The following is an 18,343-nucleotide window of genomic DNA, read 5'->3' as shown; positions in this document are numbered from 1 at the left end:
TGGCTGTGGGAATACAGATTGGGAGATTGTTGGCTGGACAGGGCACATGTAGTGGGTCCACAGAGTTAGGACCTACTGGCCCCAAAACTTTATGTTAGCTGCATCCACTGTTCCCACCATGAATCACATAAACAGGTTGCAGATTCTGTTCTCCAGCTTTGCATTTTATGAATGCATTTGTCTGAGCCCTTGGGCAGTGCAGTTCCTTCTTCTTCCTCAGTGATGCTTCTCTCAACTTTAGCTCCTACAAAGGTTTCTTTCATTCCTCTGTCCAATTTCATATACTAGCTCTGTCTTTTACCAGCAGTGATGAGTCTTCCCCTACCATTCTCCAAGTTCCTTCTTTCATTATCATTGGAGCAGCTTTGCCCCGTAGCCCAAAGTTACAAATGGCTAAATGTTATAATCCATCGGTGTCATGTCACATCCACTGTAGGGTGACCAGACAGCAAGTATGAAAAATCAGGATGGGGGTGGGAGGTAATAGGCACCTGTATAACACAAAGCCCCAAATATCTGGACTATAAAATCAGAACATCTGGTCACCCTAATCCACTGAGTGAGAGAGTTGCAGTTCTTGACATTGCAGTTCATGATGTTATAGTGTTGCTCCCATGACACTATGTTTAAGCTGGAGACTGTAGCAACCTGCATGGAGCTTGGAGGGAGGAGCATGGGTTGTAGGAGGAAAAAGTTTGGAGGAGGCACCACACATTCAGTCTGCGTGCACATGGCTAAAATGCTGCACTTGCAGCACCTATACAAATTGTTTTCTTAATAAAGAGTCAGTTTATTTTTAAAAACATGGAGTTCTCTCCTGTTATTACCCAGCATGTGGTACATGAAACCAGATTCTAGCCACTGATCTCTGCAGAGCTCCCTCTGAAGTCACATAATTTTGGTCCTAAACCCCTATTTTCAATCATTATGGTATTTTGGTTTTGTTTGTGTGTTTTTGTCTTCTAAAGTGACCTTTTAGATTAAAATTTCTCATTCTTGGCCTAAGCCCATAAGTTAATTCTGGGAAAATTCTCAAAAATCCTTCTTCTCTTCCTCTCCCACCCGCCACATGATCAAATAACTCTTTAAAAGGTTTTTAAAATATAATAATAAATAGGGTTACCGTATGCCCGGGTTTTCCCAGATATTTCCTCTTTTTTCATGCTCCATTTTCTGTCCAGGCAGATTTTATAAATAAGAGGCAATGTCCAGGATTTTTGCAGAGCAGACATTGCAGCTCAGAAAGAGCTGTCCCTGCACCCCGAATTGGTCCATCCCCAGCTGATCGGTTCCTTCCCACTCAGGCCCTGGCTCCCAGCCCTGGGGAGGGGCCTGCAGGCATTGATGGATGGGCTGGTGCCACGCCCTGAGCTTTCACCAGCCACCCTGCCTCCATGACAGGGAGCGACACTGCCCCCCACCTCAAGAGTGAGGCCTCAGGTACCCCCTCCCACACCCTCCAGGTACCCCCTCCAACACCCCCAGGTGCTCCCTCCAAGTACACAAACATCCTTCCTATGCCCCGTCATAGGTTTATTCCCCACTTTGAACTTTAGCGTTCACAAGATGGGGACCTGCATGGACTCCTCTAAACTAAAATCCTAGTTTAGATCTGGTTCTCGCTGCCACCAGTCAAGATTTAAGTGTCTGACACACTCCCTGTTCCCCCCAAAACTTCCCTGGGGAACACAGATCCAAACACCTTGAATCTCAGCACAAAGGGAAATAATCCATTTCCCCCACCTTCTTCCCCCTCCCCTTGTCCTTGGGAGAGATACCTTGATTCAAACTCCTTGAATCAAACAAAGAGGGACCCCAAATAGCCTCTCCAGCACACCCTAACTGTACTCCTCCCTCCAGCTCCCCCCTCCCAGCAGTGTTCTCTTTTTGGGAACCTGAAATATGGTAACCCTAATAATAAGGATTTTTTTCAGATGATTTTTGAGCTCAGCTAACTCAAAACCAGCTTTGTTTTCAAATTTTATATTTATGTAAGCAGGGTCTGAATGAGTTCTCCCCGACAGCTAGCTGGGAGGGGGAAGACTTCAGGAACGAATTGTATTTACATGAACACACCTACTCTACCTAGATATCCAGCAGATAGAGCTGTGTTGCTCAAAGTGATCAACTTTGGCTGGCGTTGGGTTACAAATCACGTTAGTACGGAATGCAGGGGTAGTGAAATGCTGTTATCAATGTTGTTGTCTTTATTGTATGAATAAAGAGGAGCAGAACTGTGCTTAAACTGTCCCTATCGAGCAGGTCCTCCTAAGCTGAAAGGACCTAGTTAAGCCAGGGACTCAAATGCCAGACCCCTGTGAAAGTAAGAGGGGTGGGGACAAGTATCCCAGCCAGGAGGAGTGAACTCTCCCTAAAGGTCCCCGGTCTAGTTTAACCTGTTCCTCCACACTGTTCAAAGATAGAGCCAAATAGGCTCCATTAAGAGCCCTTTGTTATTGTGAATGCTCAAAAGAGCTGACAATCGCTTGTGGTGAGACAGCGTTTCTGCCCAGCTAAGACCTGAAAATCATGAAGAACTGGGTGAAGCCTCAAGAAACTGACCTGCAGAGGTCACAGCAGAGAGGCAGGTGGCAGAAGATGACTGTGAGCAGAGAGGAACCGCGGCTGGCGGGGTGGCCAGCCAGAGCAAGCGCTCAGATGTCAGAGCAAGCAAGGTGCCTTCTTCCCAGGTGGGAAGTGAACTCACACAGATGCACCTTTGAACCCTGGGTCCTCACTGATCAAGGACAACCACTGTGAGTGGGGTACAGTGAGGGAGCAGAGGGGGCACAGAAAAGAACTTTTGGTTGTAGAACTCAAGAACATGAGGCAGAAAGCACTGCCCCTTGCACTCTGGGGTGTCCTGCTCACAGTTTTATGATTATGAATCCTGCTTGTGGCATTTTCCCTAATTAATGTTGGGTGACTTCCCTCCTTTCATTAAAAATTTATTTTCTACACTCAGATGCTGTGCTTGCAAGAGGAGATGTATTGCCTCTCAGAGGTGGTGTGTAATTTTCCCAAGTTACTAGGTGGAGGCTTGAGACGGTTCTGTGTTGTGTTGTTGAAAAGGAACCCCTAGATATTGAACCCAGCCCTGGCTGCTGCCAGCTCCACCTGGCAGAAGGGTTACACTTGTACTAATGCCGTTGACATGTCAGAAGAAACGAAGTGTCTTAGGTATTTGAAAACAGCATGCTGCACGTTTACAGTGTGTTCATTTCCACTAATTTTAGAAAGACATCAAACTGCGATGTTCTAAGTGTTCACAGATGTGAATTTGATTGCATGATCATTCTCACAGGTGCCAGTAATTTTAAATGACTTTGAAAAATCAAGAGAGGCATGAGGGCTAATTTGGACCTGGAATTTTTTCAGATCTGAGAATCTTTCTGGGTATGATGCACCAGTCTCCATATCCAGTAAGAGCTTGGACATTGTTAGTTAGATTGAGCACAGCTCAATCTTTTTTCATAAGAATAACCTTCTTCACTTTTCATCGTCACCTGAACAGTGATTTACAAGGTGTTATATTAACTGTAAAGCAAACTCAAATAATGATAAAACAGAGATATAATTGCATCATGAACCAAAAGAGATTATCTATCTTTTTGTCCTAGGGTTTTGTAAGGCACTTATCACCACAATATCTGAGAGTCACAGAAAGTTGAGAGTAGCTGGGTGCTTGAACAAGCAAGTCTGTTCTGGTTTTAATATAGTTGCTCTTATCTAGGTTTGAAAGCAAGACAGGCTGGCTTCTGGTAACATTTGGATGAGCAATCTCCTGTATGCCTGTATCTATTGAGTATCTTTTGAGCTATACCTGCATCTTTTGAATATCACACTACACAGATAAAAAAAAGTTTCTCCTTTGGCTGATAAGTCGCTATACTGCTTTTGGATATAGAGCTCCCTGGATCAGTATCTTACTTGAACAGATTCCTCACAAGGAAGGATAATCCTTCATTCAGTACCTATGATCTGCAAACCTTTATTCATGAGTGATCTTTACTCTTGGATGTGTTGAATTGAACTCAATGGTACTAAGGATTTCCCACGATGGGGACACTCACTGTATGTATTCTACACAATACACATCAGGTTTGGTGATTTTATTAATTACTACAGAGTGCATAATTAACTGTTTTTGTTCTAGTTATGGTCGAAATGGCACTTATATTCTAAGTCCTTATTTTCAGTGGCTTATACCTTTCTGAAGCAATTACCTTTGGGAATGAAGTTTCCCATGCATGTTTTATCCCAGAAGTGAATGTTTTTTGTAAAGTTCAAAGAAATAATATTCAGCTTTTTTCATTAGTTTGGACAGTCAAACAAGCTGTTTGACTGTTGTTTTTTTTAAATGAGCAACTAACTAAATACGTTTTTTCCTTTTAAAGTGTGTGTGTCATTACAAAAAAAAATCAAAGGAAAAAAATTATACTTGGTGGGCCCAATCCTGGACACTTATTCAGATGAGTATTTTCTTTTACTTCAATGGGCTTGCTTACTGGAATCAGGACTCCTCATGTGAATAAGTTTCCCAGATGGAATTTTTTTTTCAAACAAATCAGGGAATTTGGAATTAAGGTCACACAAACATAACTCTGCCCCTCTTATGACCACACTTTTCATTAGATGATCACACAACACTGGTTGATGTTTACATACAACCAGTGTTGTATGTAAACATCACTGAGTGAGGCAAATGCTTCAGCTCAGCATAACTACATTGACTCACGTATTCTTTAATGCTTAAACTAACTATTTCTATAACATTAGCTGAATATATATACATACACACCAAATGAAAGGCCCATTCCTGCAAAGACTTACTTATGTAAGTAACTTTAGTTACATGAGTAACCCTTTTGATTTTAAATGGAGCTCATATGAGTAAATTTATGTATGGTCTTTTTACATTAGTATTTCAATTATTCAATGATAGAAAATGTGAAAAGGCCAAATCAGTCTTGCTTTGGGGTCCAATCCTGCAAACAGTTACACAAGCAATTTTACTCACTTGAATAGTCTTATTAAAAATCAAAGGGGCTGCTCATATGTGTAAAGTTACTTACAGGTGTAACTGTTTGTAAGATTGAGTCCTAAAGCAAGATCAATCCAGGAAATAATTCTTCTGAGCTCCCTTAGTATTTTATTTTAGGGCTTGTCTACACTTGAAATGCTACAGTGGCACTGCTATAACTGCAGAGCATCTCTCAGGGAAACTTTGGAGGATAAAGAGACCTTCAAGCATTATTATTGTCAGTATTATGGTAATGCCTACAAGCACTTAACTGAGATTGGGGTTGCCTTGTGCTAGACACTGCAGAAGCATACACTGAGAAACAGGCTGTCCTACGAACAGTTTATAATCTAATGAGGCAAGACAGAAAAAGGGTGGATAAGAAAGTATTGCTATCCTCGTTTTTCAGGTGGGAAACCGAGTCACAGAGAAATGAAGTGATTTCCCTCAGGTCACAGAGGAAGTCTGTGGCAGCATCAGGAAGTTAACAAATATTTTCCAAGACCCATGCTAATGCCTTAACTCCAAGACTATCCTTCCTCTTCAGAGCACTGTTGGGAGCCAGACTATTCTGTTCATATTAAGATAACTTAAAATTCCAGGGGGCTGAAGGGAGTCCCCACACCAATTGTTTTCTGGAAATGCCTTCAAAACTCCTGTATGTCTTCGACAGACCCCCAAATCCTGAGAGTCTAGGGGAGAGTCCTCTGAAAAACCATATATGTGGAACCTTTGTAGAGCATTTGGGTGGGTGGGAAGGAGATCTACTGGCAGCTTTTTCCCTTTTCCTTTTCTTTTTTTTTTTTTAAAAAGAGGAATGTTGTGATTGCTGGATGGGTGGGGTAGGGTTATTGACTTCCATGGGCTTCCCTAGCTGGAGCTGCTGCCGTGGAACACTGGGCTAGGGCTGGCTTGGGCCCAGCTGGCCCAGGGCTGAGGATGCTCTGGCCTGGAGCTAGTCCTGCTCCGGCCCGGGGCTCCTCTAGTGGCCGGGGGCAGGGGGGAAGGAGGCACAGGAGAGACAGGTAGCTCAGGGTTCCTGCCTGCCCGGGGCTTCTCAGGCTATAATGTTGTCTCGTAGAGTCCAAAACATTTAAAAAAATATAACAGAAAGCCATTTCCTTTCCAAAGAAAACAACATTCTCTACACAGATCGAGCCAAATTTTCAAAATAGTTCAGATCCTATTTAGACATCTAAAAAGCCAGATTTTCAAAAGATCTTACCACCCAGAAGCTTCTGTTGTAGTCATATTTTCTAAAGAATTCAGTTATTCCACACTCAGGTCTTTGTAAAATCTGTCCACTTATTTTAGTGCCTACCTGGGAGCTAGCTTCTGAAAATCTGGCCCTGATGGTGAGTGTGAAAAACTTTTGAAAATCTGGTCCATAGACGCTGTGGAGCTGTGTATCTTGTCACTCATAGCTGTAAAGCCAATGGAATACACCAATGAAAAATTAGAGTTAGTCAGGAGATTCAAGGCCAATATTTGTATTTATTTGTATTCAGAATCAAAATTGATCCCAAAGCATCAGAAATGAATACAAATCTTATCTTCTGTGTTCCACCCTACTCAATAGTACCTTATAAAGTACAGTCTTTTGACTTCTATTTTATATTGTGGTATACAAAAAAGTAACAACACATTATATTGTTATGCATATTAATGCCACAAACATCAACCTAAGGGGTCTGCTCTCCCCTCCATGCAACTAGAGTACCATTAAGCTCCATTATATTATTATTACTACTATACCATGGAGTAAGGCATGATTAAGCTATTTTAGCAACCAGTCCGCTGAGAGTGGGAATAAAAGTAGAATGCAGAGTAAAAATCTATGGCCATGCATAAAGCAAAAGCAAGAAAACAATTTGAATGTTAAACACTAGTGACAGCTTTAGAGAGCTCTAGTATATGCGGGGTTGTTATAGCCATGTTGGTCTTTAGAGAGACATTGAAATAACATAAAAGTGCAAGACTTTTGGGAACTCCAGGCTATTCAGTTTATTGTCACACGCTGGCTCTAGCTTCATTTTAACCTATTTTAAAATGTGCCTGATGTTCCATTTCCTCCTACATAATAAATAGATAATGTTACTGTAAACAAATGTGCAAATAAGTTTTGCACTCATCGGGATGTTTTGAATTGGACCACAAGGGTTTTCATTCCTGAAGTTTCATTTAGTAAGCTGTAGTTGTAGCATTTTTATTGTTTATTTTACTTTTAACTTCACAAACACATTTCTCTCTGCCGCTTTCTGGGGATTACAAAATTGATCTTTGTCAACCAGACTCCGAATGAAAACTTTGAAAAACTGAGGAGAGTTTGACTACCTTTCTTCTTTTGACCCTCAAGACCTCTCAGTCAGATCTCATTATTGAAGATGAACTGGTTTTATCACTTCTCTCGCAATGTGACCTTTTTGGTTGTATCTCAGATACAATTCTTGTACAAGTCCCATTTTCTATTGGTATTAAAAGGGCAAAGAAAAAAACCCTTTTTACTATCTTATCTCTTCCTCACCCACTACTTTTTGATGTAAGAGTAAATGATAGTTATCTTTCATTCTTAACCTTCCAACATATGATAAACAGCAGGACAGAAGCAGAGCCGCATGTTACCTAGAACTAGACCTGTTCTCAGCGGATTGAAAATGACATTTCACAGCATGGACTCGATCTAAGGTTTCTTGGAAACGTACAGTTCCAATAGTCTTTGGCAGCATGTAGGTGGGATTTAAATTACATACTTCTGCAGACAAACTCCCTAGGGGATTTCCTTCTCTAACTCTTGTGGCAATGTAGGTTTTCAAATGCCTGCACAGGTTTTGTAAAATTGTTGTCACAAATAAGTGGCATCTTTTTGTAAGAAAATAAATCATTTGGGACGTGAAACAGGAACACTTAACATAATATAAGCAACAGTAAACGTGTTGTGTACACAATATTAGTGTATTATTGCAGAGGAAATTATTGTAAGTTTTTCTTTTTCCATGATTAAAGCTACTTTAGTTGAACGCATATCAATACATTTCCCTTAGGTCAGTTGTTCTCTTGTTTGTTAACCTAAGACTGAGGGACACAAAGATACTACCACTAAGTGATACCTTCACAAATATAGCCACATTTGCATATGTGGCATTGTTACTGCACATTTAATTTTTTGAATGCAACCTCTGTCCATCTAATTTACTCTAATCCTTAGTGGCAGCTATTGTGCTAACCAAGGATCATGGGACTAGATCCCTAAGAGGTAAGGTCAGACCAGTAAAATTAGCCATCTGTCCAATAAAGACTTTAAGCTCAGGTTGTATTTCTGTATTATGTTTCCAACTATACTGGCATTTCTCACAACAGAGAGTGACAAAGATGTTATTAATTTTAAATTAACTGAAAACTAAAAAAGAAAACTGTGGAATATATATAAAAACTAAAGGATGCAATCTTGCAAATATTTTATACTGCCAAGGAAAATATATAGAGTTTGTCAAATTTTCAATTAATCTGATTCACTAGACCAATAATCCCGATCCGAACAAAGTCAATGAGAAAATTTACATTGACTTTAGAGGGACCAGGATATGGCTCAATGTTTTAGAACTCCTTGTCTCAGCCAGCAGTATTTCCTATAATCACTACTATCTTATAAATTATGCAAATACAATTAGCAAATTGGCAAACCTAGTGACTTTACCATTTCTTGTGCCTCATCTTTGTATTTTACATTTCTACTGAGTGCAACAGGGAACTGAAAATAATGTAATTTGCATGGGGTATAAATATTTGGTCAGTATCTAGACCTCTAACTTTTAAATACCAAGGACCATATACTGCCCTTGATCCACATGCAAAAATCCCATTGACGTCAGTGGAAGCTCAACTGCAGCTCAAAGGTAGTGTATGGCCTTTACGGGACCAGTGGAGTCTTTGCTGTAATTTAAAGTGCCCCATGTCATGGTCCAGTGAACTGTACAAAAATATGCTTTACAAAAACTTTGCAATTACATATTGATGCAATGACTGTCTGCTTCCTCCTGTTCATATTCTTTCACTGATGTGCCAGTCCTATGTGCATTGCATACTCCACTGCCGTGAGAGTAATTCTGCTATCGGAAATACTCTGGCCAATCCTGCAATCACTATCCAGGTAAACCTCCCATTGATTGGGAGCTTCACCTGATGTTACCTATGTTCACTGCAATGCTACAAATTATGGGCCAGATCCTCCTCTGAATGGAGGCCACTAGAATTTTGTCAGTAATTTCAGTGGCAGCAGGACTTGGTTCTTGAACTGGAACCTCGGTGAATCATCCAGGAGAAGCAGGCTGTATTAGAAGGAAAAGAGAGAATGGGACAGATTCTGATCCTGTAACTCCACTGATTTCTAATGTGCATTCATGCATATGAGATCTGAATAGGGTGACCAGATAGCAAGTGTGGAAAAATTAGGACAAGGGGTGGGGGGTAATAATCGTCTAAATAAGACAAAACCCCAAATATCAAGACTGTCCCTATAAAATCGGAACATCTGGTCACCCTAGATCAGAATGAGGCCCTTTACAGACACAAATCCCTAGCCAATCAGCAAAGATCAGAAAATAAAACATTGGGGAAAGTACATATTGGTAAAATATATGTTGAAAGAATTTGGACAGTGTATTGGGGGGCTACATAGGAAATATTTCACTTAGTATTTCAGTCACAACTATAATTTACAAAAAAGGATACATTTAAAAATTTAAAATAAGAAGGGCTATCATGCTAAACTTATGCAAAGAGGTATTTGATAGTTCTGGTAACTTACCTGGATAATGCATAGAGAGCTGAAGACTTTCTGCACAATAAGAGACAATGTAATACTATATTTGCATGCACTTGTGCTATGTTCAGAATGAATGAAATGAAACAATGTGTATCCCAAGAATACTATATGGTAAACTGATACCCCTTCACTTCAAGACAAACAGCCGCCAGACAATAATAGAAAGCAGAGTGTGAAGCAGGTCCATCTTTACTGAGCTGAGACACAAGTTAATTTTCAAATAGACGCATCACGAGACAATAAAACATTAAGCAGTCATATGACAAGGACAAACTCCTATTGACTTCAGTGGGAACAGGACTGGGCTCATTATTTTGTTTTCATGCTAACAGAGTCTCCCTCCTTATAGAAACATTATTTCTGAAGGCACTTTGAGAGTCAGAATGTAAACTCTGAAATAAAGTGGTATCTTTTCCACTGTTCAAACAGATCATTAATCCCAAAACAGATATCTACTATTCCAAATACATATTTTTAAAACAATTTTAAATCTTAAACTTAATGTTAGTTTAGTTAGTAAATGTTAGACTTACTAAGAACAGATGCAGCCAGTTAAGAGCAGTTTTATATTTATTACTGCTTTCCTTGCCCTCACTTTTTCCTTTAATACTTATCATCTCAGGTATGAAAGAAAAAAAAAGTTAGGAAAAAAATCATTGTACTTATATTGCCTTTTTATAGAGGTACCTCTCTTTAGAAAGAGTTATTTAGATCAGATAGAAACTCCAAGTTAAATACTTCTTAATTAGCTCTTTAAAAAAGGCTAAAAATTGCTGTTAAAAGACAGGATCACATACAGTTAAAGAAACCCATGGTTTGATTCGAAAGCCAGACAGATCAAAGCCAGAAGAGATGATGCAAATGACCAAAACATATGCACCAAAAATCTAAGAACATCAGGAATAGCTAAACAGAGGAGGAAAAACACCCTTCTGGTTTTTTAACAACAGGAAATGGAGAGCCTTTTGACAATATGGATCAAATAATAGACGTTTAAAGACAAGGAGGGGCTCCCCCCCCCCCAGTGTCCAGTAATTGAGATCACATGGAAACTGTCTCAACTCGCACAGTTCTTTGTGGCTAAAAAGAAATTAAATGCAAACAGTGGATTCTAAAGCTCTCGGATTTACCATCAGGGGAGATGTGCGATATGGATTTAACCCTGGCTGTGCCGGGGGACTGCACAGTTTGGCTTTCCCACCCACTCTCCATACACAGAAATGTCTTGAAAGTGGGCTTCCGCCCGGGATAGTCTCCTAGTTGAAACCTTCCTACTTGCCCCTGCCAAGGGAGAGTTTCTTACCTTGCCTTCTGGGGATGTTTCTCCTGGAAGCTGCCGTGTGTCCAATGCAAGAGGCCAGCAAGAGCAGAGCGAAGCAGCGGGCTGGGCTCTGTGAATCCATCGCCGCCAGCCGCCAGCCCACCCCGCCACAGGGAAGTTTGGGGAAGTTGAGCGTGCGGGGGGCAGCTGACCGCCAGGCGGCCAGGGCGGGCGAGAACTGCTCCGCGGCGGCTCGGCTGGGGCTGTGGGGAGCAGCCGCCTCCGGAGTCCGCAGCAACCAGACAGCGAGTGGGGCTGGGGCTGGCGGCGAGCAGCCGGGCTTGTCACACGCGCAGGAGGGAGGAGGCTGGGACCGGCCCTTTGATGGGATTACAGTCCCCTGTGGCGCAGACGGGCAGGGAAGGGACTAACGCAGTGGGCAGGACACCTCCCCTGAGCGCGCAACCCACCCCGCGCAAGGGAGCGGGGACACCCACCCACCCACCCCCGCTATGGCTCGCGCAGCCTTTCCCTCCTCCCCGCGCAAGGGAGCGGGGACACCCACCCAGCCCGGCTATGGCTCGCGCAGCCTGTCCCCTCCTCCCCGCGCAAGGGAGCGGGGACACCCACCCACCCACCCCCGCTATGGCTCGCGCAGCCTGTCCCCTCCTCCCCGCGCAAGGGAGCGGGGACACCCACTCCCACCCCGGCTATGGCTCGCGCAGCCTGTCCCCTCCTCCCCGCAAGGGAGCGGGGACACCCACCCACCCCGCTATGGCTCGCGCAGCCTTTCCCCTCCTCCCCGCGCAAGGGAGCGGGGACACCCACCCACCCACCCCGACTATGGCTCGCGCAGCCTTTCCCTCCTCCCCGCGCAAGGGAGCGGGGGACACCCACCCACCCCCGCTATGGCTCGCGCCGCCTTTCCCCGCCTCCCCGCGCAAGGGAGCGGGGACCCCCACGCCCCCCCCGCCTCGGGCGCGCGCAGCCGTTCCCGCCTCCCCGCGCCAGGGAGCGGGGACACCCACCCCCACCCCAGCTATGGCTCCCGCAGCCTTTCTCCTCCTCCCCACTCCCCCCGCTTAGGAGGGCGCAGCCCGCTCCTGCTCTCACTGCGGTGCAGGGCTTCAGGACCCCTATTCCTTTGTAGGGTACGTGTGGAGACCCCATCCCCCTCTCTCCTCGGGGCAGCCAAACAAACCCCTCCCTCCGGAGAGACCTGGGACCCAGGCAATGCCCTACCTGTCCGTGGCGCCCCCCCCCTTCTGCATGGTGCCATAGCCCGCTGGGCAGGCCCCGTGGGGTGACCCCTCACTCTTCCCAGCCCACTGGAAGACCCATCCTCCCGTCTGTCCTTCCACCAGCAGCCTTTCCCTCACCCTTCAGTGGGCCTCCCCTCCCACTGCCCTCTGCTGAGCTCCCTCTCCTTGACCCTTCTCTACATTACCCTGCTGGGCGGCCTACCCTTGGGGTGTTTAATGCCTTCCCCTCTGCAGGAACCCCACGTTCCTCTATTCCCCCCGCCTGCCAGGTACCAATTCCTTTGGCACTAGAGGTCAATGGGCTGTCTTCTTTCTTCTCCTGGCTTTGGGAGAGTAAGTGGCTGCAGTGGCAGCCCCATCCTGGGGCAGGGCCAGAAGGAGGATTCGATGGGTTAGTGGTTGCAGAGTTAAGAAGCTCAATGAGATTTAATCCCCCCCAGATGGATCCTGAGTCCACTCCAGCCACTCAGACTAATATAGAAACTCTCATGGGGATTAGAGGTGAGCAGGAGGAGGGAGCCCAAGTGTCCTGGGAAGAAAGGAGGGGAATAGGGAAAAGGAGCCCAAACCACCCTATCATAGCAACATAGGAATTGCCCTACTGGATCAGACCCACAGTCCATTTAGGCCGGTGTCCTGTCTCCAACCATGGCCAGCCCCAGAACCTTCAGAGGAAGGTGTAAGAAACCTCACATTAGACAGCTGTGGGATAACTTGTCCTCCACCCCCCAGATTAAGTCTCATCCTAATCTCTGATAGAATCTTAAACCCTGCCTGTAGCATGAAGTTTCATATGTCTTCCAAAATTGTTATTAATTATCACTTCTGGATATTTTTTGCATATTAAAATTATTTTATGCATATAAAATTATCCACTCCTTTGATGAATCTGGTTAAATTCTTGATCCCAATGACATGCTGGGGCAATGCATTCCACAATCTAATTACACATTATGTGGGGGAGAAAATCTCCTGGTGAAGAGAAACAAGGAAAGAAGGAGCTGTGCTTCAGCCCACTGTGGGTAGTACAAGGAAGTAGGGAGAGGGAGCCTGTGCCATTTGAGGAGAGATGGGGCAGTGATAGACTCTGACCTCTCCAAAGGAGAGGACAGGGAGATGGAGCTGAAGAGGAGAGGTTGGAGGAGGAAATGTTGAGCATCCTGATGAGAGGGAGCCCATGTCTTTAAGTACCATGAGGAGAAAGCAGAGAAGGAATCAAAGCCTCTCGGCAAGACGGCAGGGAGAACATTACCCGAAGTCCCTCAGGGATAAGGTAGGAAGTGAGAACCTGTCCCAGATAGAGAGATGAACTGCAAGTCCTACAGAGAGGGGTTCTACGTGAGCCCACCACACAGAGAGGGCATAGAATCATAGGACTGGAAGGGACCTTGAGAGGTCATCTAGCCCAGTCCCCTGCACTCAATGCAGGACTAAGTATTATCTCGTGACCATCCCTAACAAGTGTTTGTCTAGCCTGCTCTTAAAAATCTCCAGTGACGGAGATTCCACAACCTCCCAAGGCAATTTATGCCAGTGATTAACCATCCTGACAGTTAGGAAGTTTTTCCTAATGTCCAACCTAAAGCACCCTTGCTGCAATTTAAGCCCATTGCTTCTTGTCCTGTCCTCAGAGGTTAAGGAGAACAATTTTTCTCACTCATTGTAACAATCTTTTATGTTCTTGAAAACCAGTATCATGTCCCCTCTCAGCTTTTTCTTCTCCAGACTAAACAAACCCAAATTTTTCAAGCTTCACTCATAGGTCATGTTTTCTAGACCTTTAATCATTTTTGTTACTTTTCTCTGGACTTTCTCCAGTTTGTCCACATCTTTCCTGAAATGTGGTGCCCAGAACAGTTGAGGCCTGATCACAGAGAAGAGCGGAAGAATTACTTCTCGTGTCTTGCTTACAACACTTCTGCTAATACATCCCAGACTGATGTTTGCTTCTTTTTTGGAGGGGGGGGGGCAACAGTGTTACATTGTTGACTTATATCTAGCTTGTGATCCACTATGGCCCCCAGATTCCTTTCTGCAATTCTCCTTCCTAGGCAGTCATTTCCCATTTTGTATGTGTGCAACTGATTATTCATTCATAAGTGGAATACTTTGCATTTGTCCTTCTTCAGTTTCATCCAATTTACTTAATACCATTTCTCCAGTTTGTCCAGATTATTTTGAATTTTAATCTTATCTTCCAAAGCACTTGCAACCCCTCCCACCTTGGTATCATCCTCAAACTTTATAAGTGTACTCTCTATGCCATTATCTAAATAATTGATTAAGATATTGACCAGAACTGGACCCAGAATTGATCCCTGTGGGACCCCACTCCTTATGCCCTTCCAGGTTGACTGTGAGCCACTAATAACTACTCTCTGGGAATGGTTTTCCAACCAGTTATCCACCCATCTTATAGTAGATCCATCTAGATTATATTTTCCTAATTTGTTTATAAGAAGGTCATGTGAGACAGTATAACAAGAATTACTAACGTCAAGATATACCACATCTACTGCTTACCCCCTATCCACAAGGCTTGTTAGCCTGTCAAAGAAAGCTATTAGGGTGGTTTAACATGATTTTTTCTTGACAAATCCATGCTGTTACTTATCTTATTATCTTCTAGGTATTTGCAAACTGATTGCTTAATTATTTGCTCCATTATCTTTCTGGAAGTTAAACTGACTGGTCTGTAATTCCCTGGGTCCTTAGTCCCCTTTTTATAGATTGGCACTATATCTTCCCTTTTCCAGTCCTCTGGAATCTCTCTCCCATCTTCCATTACTTTTCTAAGATAATCACTAATGGCTCAGATATCTCCTCAGTCCACTCCTTGAGTATCCTAGGACGTATTTCATCAGGCATAGAGAGAGTGTCTAAACCCTGGGGAGAATGGGGAGGCGGAGCAATGCTGTAAGCAAATGCAGGGTCCTTTGCAAAGCCATTCAATTGAGGCCCATCCTGAAGCTTCTTTTCAGACCCTTTACTTCCTCTCTCCCACACATGAACCACTGAGGCTGTAGGTTTGGCAGCCCCCTGAGCCTGACCAGAGACCGATGGATCCCAGTACATCCAAGGTGAGGCAAGGGTCTAAGGAAGTGGTGTGAAACTCAGAGGTGAGAGCCAAATGCTATGTTTAATTATGGTCCATGGGCCAGGGTATGAATTCAGGACTATACACTCTCCATAAGGCACAGAGCCATGACCACTGATGTCAGCAGGTGCTTTGCACAGAATTCAAGGGCAGCATATGGCCTTTATGTAGTAACTAAAAGTTTTGATTATTTAGTGTGTTATTGTCACATTTATCACTCTATGAGAAAATCTGTTCTCTTTTAGACCCACTGCTATGTCTGCCCTTTTATCTCTTCTTCCTTCTCCATCCATGTTTCTCTCCCCCTTTCCTAGCTTTGTGTCTCCTCTGTTTTTTCCACTGAATTCCTTCCCTGTAGCAACTTCTAATTCCCAGTACAGTGGATTTTATTACCAGCCCTCCTCCATTTCATCCATTAAAATAAAGCAACTAAATCACCATTGCTGATACTAAAGTGTCATCATTGGGCTTTAAAGGTGATACCCCAAGTCTAACTGAAGTATGCCTACACAACAAACACAAACCTGCGGCTGGCCTGTGCCAGCTGACTCAGGCTTGTGGGGCTGTTTTATTGTTGTGTTGACTTCTGGGATCGGGCTGGAGCCCGAGACCTGGGACTCTCCCACCTCACAGGATCTGAGCCCTGTGATCCTGAGTTGGCTGGTATCGGCCAGCTGCAGGTTTGTCTTTGCTGGGTAGACATACGCTAGTAGACAGAGGAGAGTTCACCCCTCTGAGTTGTTTCAGGCTTTTTGCAGACTCTAGCAACTATTACCGTATCAGTTACAAGTGGGCCACAATTGAAAGATTATCTCTGCAGCCATGAGGGCTAGAATTTTTTTTTAAACCAAAAGGGAGTGGGATATTGAGCAGTACATATTGGGACCTTCTCTCCAAAGTCTCCAAGGCAAGACAAGGCAAGGCAAGGCACCAAATGTCCATTCCAACTCCTATTAAAATAAAGTCTTCAGCAATAGTTAGATTGAGTCCAGAATTAAGTATCCAGGTTCTTTCCCTTTCCCCCTACCCATTCCTAGGAGAGAACCAGAATCCTGTCCCCACAGTTCCTCACTCTGCACTCACATGTTGTAGCCTGGGTTTAGCTGAGGGGATGTGCCTTTAGTTTTGAGCAGGCCTAGTCCCACCTTTCCCAGAGATGCAGATAGTACAATCTCTCACTCCAGGAGAGAGCAGAGCACAGGATAAGCTCTTTCCCTTATCCCTCTCCTCTGAGCAGACAATGTTTGCTCTCTCCCTGGGGATCTAGGACCACTAGCCAGAATCACTATGGCAATAGTTAGTAGTGCATGGAATGACATGCTGGGAAACCCAGGAAGGCAGAGGAAACAAAATCTCATTCCTAGATTCCCTGAGCCCCTTCATAGCCAAAGGTTTTATGTCTATGTAATGGTGTCGCACCCACCTCTCACAAGTGCCCCCTTCTGGTCAGGTGTGTCTTTGTTCTTTAAACAAGTCCAGGCCCTGCTGTTGGGCTGTATCCCCGGGACTTCCTCCCTGGAGGCAATGGTTTTGCCCTTTTAGTCTGTTTTGGCCCCAGTCTTCAGCTGGGCCTCCTGACAGTTCAGTCCCCTTCTGAGGGTTTACTGCTGTCCAATTGTAGGCCCTTCCCCAGTGGCCTATGGGTGGGGGGGGGAGGGAGCACAGGCCCACCCACTCCTCTAGGTCCTAGCACAAGGACCCTAAGAATAGCAGCTGTGTGCTGCCACATCACCTTAGCAAAACTGCCTTCAGTTCCCTGGGACACCTTACCTGTAGCTCAGGGCTCTTCTAAGCTCAGACCCAGCAGCCCGTTAGGAGCTCTTCCTTGCTCCCCTGGTCCCTGCTAGCACTGAGCTGTCCAGTGTCCTGCAGTTCCCATTAGCCAGCTAGGAGCACAAGCTTCACTTCTCTAGCTCCAGCAAGGAATTGCCTGTGTCTGGCACCATAGCTCCTTTTTATAGGGCCCTCTTGGGCCCTGATTGGCTGCTCCCTGCAGCCTCTCTGATTGGCTGCTTCCCCTTCAGCCACTTTAGCCCACTTGGAGGGCCTCTCCACTGCTCCTTTGGGGGCCTCTGGGCTTAGTCCACCCCCTCACAGTCTAGCAGAGTTGACTTATTTTCTCAGAGTTTGGCATGACTTTCTATATAACTATATTAAGGCTATGAACCATTAGCATAAAAAGTCATTTTGCAAGTCCTGAGATTATGTCATTGTTATTTGCTGAAGCAATTTATAAAAATGGAAGATAGGTAGCCAGATTTTCAAACACAGCCACTAATTGTGATTGTCTCAGCTTTTGAGCCCCCCTTTTAAAACTCCTAATTTGGGATTTATTTTGTAAAATCCAACAGTTTGGACTTGGCCTCTTCATAAAATAAAGTGGTTTTAGCAGGTACCTAGCTCCTCACTCATTCTTATTAAAAATGTTTCCCATTTCTAACACCTGATTTGATCATAAATAATTTAGGAAGCAGTGGGCCATGAAGTGATTTGTTTTTAATTCCAACCAACAGGATATCCAGCTGAAAAAACTGTCTGGTGAAAATGGGGCAGTCTTATTCTCTGGGCAGCTAAGTGAGCAGACTGTGAAAGAACAGCTGCCTGGCCAAGGGGCTTAGCAGGTTTTTCCATTGTGATTCATGGAGGAAAACAGGCATGCCAGTGCCTTAGAAGACCCCAGTGAAGAAGTCCTGTGAGTTAGCAATATAAACATAGGTGAAGGCTAATTTAAATTATACCATCATGAATAATCGCTGTAAGAGTAAGAGCAAAGGAAGATAGTAAGATCAATTCTTTAAATTTGTGGGTTTTTTTAAATGGGAGAACAGATTAAAAAGACAGAACAAAAGGGAAAGGAAAGGGAAAGAAGAGCTACATC

At 44.2% G+C, this 18,343-nt stretch overlaps 1 protein-coding gene across 4 annotated transcripts in view; it reads right to left on the bottom strand.

The window, feature by feature from the left end:
* EGFLAM (EGF like, fibronectin type III and laminin G domains) overlaps positions 1-17,363 on the bottom strand; it is a 129,538-nt gene extending 112,175 nt beyond the window's left edge. For 2 of the 4 annotated variants that reach the window (XM_039545249.1, XM_039545250.1), the window contains exon 1: positions 11,149-11,465. In XM_039545249.1, the coding sequence (XP_039401183.1) occupies positions 11,149-11,248 (100 nt within the window). In that variant the 5' untranslated portion in view covers positions 11,249-11,465. Of the gene's footprint in view, positions 1-11,148; positions 11,472-17,235 lie in introns of those variants that run through there. The other 2 variants (XM_039545252.1, XM_039545253.1) reach the window with 2 other exon arrangements.
* Between the last annotated feature and the right edge of the window lie 980 nt (positions 17,364-18,343).

Source organism: Mauremys reevesii, linkage group 6 (genome assembly GCF_016161935.1).
Source record: "Mauremys reevesii isolate NIE-2019 linkage group 6, ASM1616193v1, whole genome shotgun sequence".
Lineage (NCBI taxonomy): Eukaryota > Metazoa > Chordata > Testudines > Geoemydidae > Mauremys > Mauremys reevesii.
The sequence above is the reverse complement of the archived record's forward strand: the minus strand, read 5'-3'. Positions and strand labels throughout refer to the sequence as shown.